This window comes from Rhizophagus irregularis, chromosome 12 (assembly GCF_026210795.1).
Source record: "Rhizophagus irregularis chromosome 12, complete sequence".
Classification (NCBI taxonomy): domain Eukaryota; kingdom Fungi; phylum Glomeromycota; class Glomeromycetes; order Glomerales; family Glomeraceae; genus Rhizophagus; species Rhizophagus irregularis.
This window is the reverse complement of record NC_089440.1, coordinates 902,373-909,527: the sequence shown is the minus strand read 5'-3', so window position 1 is coordinate 909,527 and position 7,155 is coordinate 902,373. Positions and strand designations below refer to the sequence as shown.

The 7,155-nt window shown below is 25.4% G+C and overlaps 2 protein-coding genes across 2 annotated transcripts; one reads left to right on the top strand and one right to left on the bottom strand.

The window, feature by feature from the left end:
• Positions 1–1,144: 1,144 nt before the first annotated feature.
• On the top strand, positions 1,145–1,411 carry OCT59_003751 (uncharacterized protein; the record flags this gene model as incomplete). Its single annotated transcript, XM_025324937.2, has 1 exon — positions 1,145–1,411. One exon carries the CDS (start codon positions 1,145–1,147, stop codon positions 1,409–1,411), a length of 267 nt encoding a protein of 88 aa, XP_025183740.2.
• Positions 1,412–4,906: 3,495 nt separating this feature from the next.
• OCT59_003750 (uncharacterized protein) lies at positions 4,907–6,924 on the bottom strand (the record flags this gene model as incomplete). The annotated part of the gene is made up of 5 exons (XM_025331723.2): positions 4,907–5,773; positions 5,878–5,907; positions 5,993–6,240; positions 6,313–6,637; positions 6,709–6,924. The coding sequence occupies 5 exons, from the start codon at positions 6,922–6,924 to the stop codon at positions 4,907–4,909; spliced, it is 1,686 nt and encodes a 561-aa protein (XP_025183742.1).
• Positions 6,925–7,155: the final 231 nt, after the last annotated feature.

The following is a 7,155-nucleotide window of genomic DNA, read 5'->3' as shown; positions in this document are numbered from 1 at the left end:
TTTGATATGTTTAATATGTGTGATATATTTAATATGTGCAATATATCTCATATATTTGATATATTTGATATATCAAACATTTCGAACATTGATCCTCCCGTTATATGACGTTGATCATCCAATAATATTAATCGTCCCGATAAATGATCAACGGTTATATCACGTGATTTCGTCACATCGTTTTTTATCGTAACAATAGTTCGTTGTATTTTAATTTATATTATTTGATCGACAAGTAATTATAACCAGATATTCAAATAAGGAAAGCGAAATAAACAATGATGATAAAAAGAAAGCCTATTCGACCATCTCCAGAATAATTTTATTTTCCCTTTTACCATTAGATTAGTTTTCGACTCTTTTTGCCTTTTTCTTATGATGAAAAAGTGCCACATTAATTAATTTAATGGTTGATAGAACTTACTCATAAGGGGAAACTATCGCAGTTTGATTTTAAATAATTTAATATAGAAAACTTAGTTTAGAAAACCAAGCATTGTTATTTTAAATGGTACAGATATTTTATTATTGAATAAAGGATCATTTTTGTCAAGTCCAAGGTGACAACGTGGATTAACACGGGCTTGAGCGTTACAGTGTATAAAAATATCGTTTTTTGCCGATCATTTTTAAGATGAACTTGATAAAAAAAAGATTTTATATTAATATACATTAAAGTTTGATTCTTTGCTGTACTACAATGAGCCTCCGGACGTGTCATGTTGTGATCAACATAACACGGCATCTGAAATCTGCATTTGCATAAATAAAGGCGGTTTGATAAAGAAAAAAAAAGATATTTACACTATTTTTTTTTAGGGAGAATTTTGATATAATTATATTAGCAATGGGTCATTGTACTAGTAAAGGTAAAAGCATATGGCATAAATATATAATATAAATTAGAATTATTCAAAATTTTTAAAACAAACTTGCAATATAATAAAACTAGGTTCGTGTAGCGACAAGAAACCTAAAGGTAAATATAATACGCTAGCTAAACAAGTTGAAATATTAAATTTTATTTATTAAAAAAAAATTAATTGTAAATAAATAAATATAATTGAAACAAATTTGCAATATAACAAAACTAGTTTCCAGTAATATTAAAAAATCTGAACCGAAGGTTCCGAAGAAAGTAGCAATGAGGAATCAGAAGAAAGTAGCACTGAGAAGTAGAATTGAGGAATCTGAAGGAAGTAGCGTTGAGAAATCTGAAAGAAGTAGCGTTGAGGAGTCTGAAAGAAGTAGCGTTGAGGAATCTGAAAGAAGTAGCGTTGAGGAGTCTGAGAGAAGTAGCGTTGAGGAGTCTGAGAGAAGTAGCGTTGAGGAGTCTGAGAGAAGTAGCGTTGAGGAGTCTGAAAAAAGTAGCGTTGAGGAATCTGAGAGAAGTAGCGTTGAGAAATTCTGAAAAAAGTAGCGTTGAGGAATCTAGGAAGTAGTACAAAGGAATCTAAAGGTAAATATAATACACTAAACAATTTGGAATATATTAAACTTCTTTTTTAATTATTTAGAAAATTATTCATAAATAATTTAAAAATTACTATACTTCATGTGATATTCACATATAATTTAAACTAATTATATTTTTGTCTGTTGTACAAAATTATTTTAAATAATTTAGCTCGTAAGCCAATATTTTATCTTATAATTTGAATAAAAATGGAATTACTTCTTTATAACTAAAATAATTCATTTAATGATTAATAATAACTACAGTTAGTAAGTTATTTATTTTTTACTATATTTATATAATGTCAAATAACTAATTCTTTGTTTAAATAACTATTTATAACTAATTCCATTATAGAAGGTAAGCTACAGTATTTAATTGTACTTAGTATTTAATGTTTACATATAATTCAAATTAAATTAATTTATATTCTTTATTTAAATGGTTAGATTGTAAGTGACATATATTTATGTCTAATTAATTAATAATTAATAAATAATACTACAGGGTGTAAGTTATATAATATTTATATTTTTATATTTTATATAATTTAAATTAATAATTTTACAATATAGTTTTGTAAGTCATTCATTTAATTCTATTGCATATTTAAATAATATTTACACAATTCTTTATTTAAAATTTGGTAATTTATTTCTTGTAAGCTAAGTTATAAATTATTTATATAATATTTACACATAATTTAAACTAACTAATTTCTTTATTTAAAAATTATTTGATATTTTTTTTTAATTGGAATTGTAAAATTTGGAACATGATCGGATTGATCGGCGTATCAGCTGATCATTTACGATCTACTAAGCTATATAATTAAAACTTTTAGCCAAGTTATTATATATATTTATACAATTACATATTTATTTAAATTTTAGAGTAAGTATTAATAATATTTTACTTTAATTTGAGGGTAGAAAATGTTCACTGTCATGTGCCAGATAAACAACCGGTTAAATAATTTACCGGTATATAAAATCAGTCATTGTGTAACATTAAAATAAACCAGCGCGACCGCGACGAAAATAAAAAAAAATAGTGTATATTTACATAATGGATATATTTCTAAAAATAAACTTACTATGGCTATTGTTGACTCAAAACTAAACCAATAAAATGGAAACCAATAATATTATTTATTCCACATTCGCCAGAAAAAAATAGACATTTGCGAAAGTTTTAAAACTTCATACAAAAGTTACAAACCAAAAATTTTAAATAAGGAGTATATTTTAAGTCAAAAGATAAAGTTCAAAACCGTGGCTTTTTAACCGAAAGTTCATATTGCACCAAGGCGATCACTTAGGGGGAAATACTCTACCCTTAAATTTTAATATGATTTTTTCATTAATTGTTTAAGTTATTGTTTTGAAAGCAGTGGAAATGCAAATTTGGATAAACTTATTTTTGAAAATAAATTAAACTGGATTTCTTATAATGAATTTAAAAATGTTGAATATATTGATAAAGGAGGATTTGGTACTATACTGTCTATACATAAAGCTATATGGGAAGGATCTTAAATGTGTTAATAATTTGAATGAAAATTTAGATGAATTTATAAATGAAGTATGATAATACATTATTTATTTTTTTTAATTTCAATAATTTATTTAAACTAATATTGAATTTTATATATATAGTGGGATGTCATATAAGTTTAAAGTTGTATATAACATTGTATGGATTCACAAAGAATTCAAATACTTTGCAATATATGGCAGTAATGGATTATGCAAACAAAGGCAATTTGGGAGGAAATTTGTCGAAAGTAATTAAATATAATTGGAAACATAAATTGTGCATGTTGAATAATATTATTCGTGGACTTATTGAAATGCATGAACAAAATATTGTTCATCGTGATTTTCATGATGGCAATATTTTAAATAAGAACAATCGTGAAACGGATAAAGTAGATTGTGTTTATATTAGTGATTTAGGATTATGTCACCCTGTAAAATCTTTTAGAAAAGATGATATTTATGGTGTTAAACCATTTATGGCACCTGAAGTTTTAAGAGGTAAACCTTACACTCCATCTAGCGATATATACAGTTTTTCTATGATTATGGGAGTTTACATCTGGAGGCAGAAAATTTGAAAGATTGGGAAGGTTTACTTGTTGAAAAAAAAGCAAAAATGAAAGACTTTTGTGGAGACAGATCGATTTTACATTTATCATCTGATTGATGGGAAGCAGATTTTGAAGCGAAATCTAGGTTATCAAAAACATTAGTTGGTGGAAAAGTTTCAGCACAATACATCACTTGAAGAAGCTTGACATGAATAAATGAAATTTAGATGCTCCACTTACGCATCGTAATATTGCAACAACCATGAATAATATTATCCGAACATATAAATTGGTTCCAAACGATCGTACCTTGCTAGTAATGCTACTCTTTCAAGTTCATGGTGAGAAGAAAAGACATTTGTAAAATTTGAGTAAAAAAAAAATGTCAAAACTACCTGATATTAATCTTTTTCCACTCTTATTTGTAATCTTTTTACACAACGAAAAATCGAGTTTTTACTGCTGTTGGAAAAAGAATTATAATAGTACATTTATTTTTACTGTTATATTTATTTTTCTGAGACAACACACGAATAATAAACAATATAAAAAGCAATAAAGTTTCATTCTATTGTTACATGATAAATTTTTTATATATGAACTTTTTTTTTATTGAAATTTGAAAAAGTGACCCGGGGGGTTAAAATCTTATTTTATGATTAATAGTTCTTTGTTTTATTTTATAAAAATTTTGTGATTTTTAGACTTCTCTAATTTAAATTGTGTAACATTAAACGCGTGATGTTCCTGCGCCCAATCTATAACACCGAATCACTTGATGATCGGAATACCGATCATTTTGGCTAAAATTAACGTTGATTTTGGCCAAAATAATCTCATCAAGTGTCAAATCCGCCCATACTGAATGCCTAACGAAAAATTTAATTTTTTTTTCAATACCGAGTTTTTTTTTTAATAGTTTTTTTTTTATTTCTATTTTTCTTTTCAAACTAAATTTTTTTAATTGATTTTTTTTTATTTTCAAATCGAAGGATAAATTTTTTTCAATACCAAAATAAAATTTAATAATTAGTTTTTTAAAAAATTTCCTTTTCGTTCCTTTTATATTTTTAAAATCAAATTACTCATTCTTATAGCTACAGTACATGTAGATGATTACTTGACTGAAATCTTTTTGAAGAAAAAAATATACTTAGTCAAAAAGACGAATAAACTAGGGTAATTTATATACAGTTATAAAATATAAGAATATTGAATCTATTTATTAGGTTGTAAATTATAGACTAATTTTCACAATTAATCATAACCATAATTCTCTTTATGTAAAAAAAAAATATATATATATATTAAAAGTAAAAAATGGAAATCTAAAATTTATAAGAAATTTTTTTTTTGAATTATTCTCTTTTTGGTTTTTGATCAGAATAAGGAGAAATTATTCTTACAAAGAAGTGAAAGAACCTAATTAATTTAAATGTAATCCGTAAAATAACTACAATAAATCCAAGAACGATACCTAATAAAGTTATATAAACATCATAATTATTTCCTCTTATAAATCCCATTCTTTTATCAGCAGGAATCAATTCCTTTAATTCTTGATTAGAAGAACCTCGATGTAAAATATATTCAATTAAATCTGCAGCCCTATATTTTCTTTTACTATTAATTTTAGCCAAAACTTTCATTCTATCTACATTTTTCTTTACATCATTATCATTTAATAAGAAATTTATCTTAGTTATAATATCATTAACATCCAAAGTAAATTTATTTAATGATAATGCTACACCAGCTGATTTTAATTTTTGAGCATTACCCATCTGATCACCACCAATAGGTAATACTAACATGGGTGTACCAGTAAAAAGGGATTCATGAATACTTCCTGCACCTCCATGACTAAAAAATAATTTCGTATTGGTATGATTAAGTACAGCAAATTGTGGAGCAAAATTTGTAATATGTATATGTGGATGTTCGTTATTTAAAATTGAAGATGTTTGAACTTGTAAACCATTAGATAAATTTAATGTAGGAGAAAAATCATTCTTTGATGTCATAACTAATGCCCAAATTACACCATCAATCATATTCTTATTAATAATTTCAATAATGGATTGTAAAATTTTGTTATTATTCTCAGTGGTTGTAAAGAAACGACCACCAAAAGCTATATATAAAACTCGCTCATGTACATTCATAAAATTCGAGAGTTCTGGTGTAAGCGGAGGATAATCTTTTGATATTATTGGTCCAATTTCCTAATAATTTGAAGAAGAAAGAATGAAAATTATTAAATTATTATAAATTACATGTATCATATTTTACTTCGCATGTCATAATATTTTTTGATTGGTATCATTACCTGAACATTTGATGGTAAAGCTTGCGGTAACTTGAACGAAAAAAGAAAAATTTGAATTCAAAATAAAATAAATTTAATTTAATAAAAGAAAAATATTTTGTTTATTTTACTTTACCTCAAGACCAAAGAAAGTATCAATAAAAACTAGAGAAGTTCGAAGTAATCTTCTAAAAGACATATAAACGGGTTCAATACTCATTTGGTTTCTTAAATCATTTATTTGATTTAAAGGAGTATGTAATAAACTAATTATATGAAGAGGTCGTATTATTGTACACTTAAATCTTTCCAAAAATGATTCATTTTCCAATGAAATATTACAACGGAACACTGGATCAGATTTATATGTTTGAGCGTCTATTACTAAAAAAAAAGAAAGATGATTTCTATTTAATTATTTTTTTTTTATTTGAAAAATAATATATAAGTAATTACCATAAAGAAAAGACATAAATCCAACGACAGGCTTCTTTAAAGCATGAGCGACATCTAAACAAGCATCATTAAACATAGCATAACAAATAAATAAATCAATATTATTATCAATTGCAGTATCTTTATATATTTCGTATGTGCTCTTGTATGATTGTACGCTCGATTCAAATATTTTTGCTAAAATTATATAATCAAATTCTGCTTGTACTATAAGTCGTGCAGAATCTCTTGTATTTTTAACGTTCAATGGAGGTCCCATTGAAATTTGTTTAATGGTTGGATATTCTGACGCTGGCGTATAATTTCCTGATGATAACATTATTGCCTATGTATAAAGTATAAATATAATTAGATAAAATTATGAGTTTTGAAAAATTATATATTTTTATTACTCACATTGTGACCTCTTTCAATTAATATAGCAGCAATATCTAACATTGGTTTAAGATGACTTCTCCCACCAGTATAAGAGCCTACCAAAATATTTTTTGGCGAGAGGTTTATATCAAAATTTGTAGGAATATGATTTCGTGTCGCTATAATGATATTGACACGAAAGATTAGATTTAATAAGAATAACGATAATAAGAAAATAAAATTTTTTTTATTCATTTTTGAATTAACTTGATTGATACGATATTTCAAAGTCTTTCTATTTATATAATTATGTGTTATTAAGGTAAAATTATATACCGAATAATTGTTACACAGTACGGTACGGTTGAGTAATTATTCCATTTATTCTTCTTTCACAACTTTAAATGATCAATATCTAAATATGGTCTATATACGAAACTAAAAGAGGTGATTTTCACTCGCATGGTTATAAATAACGATGTACAA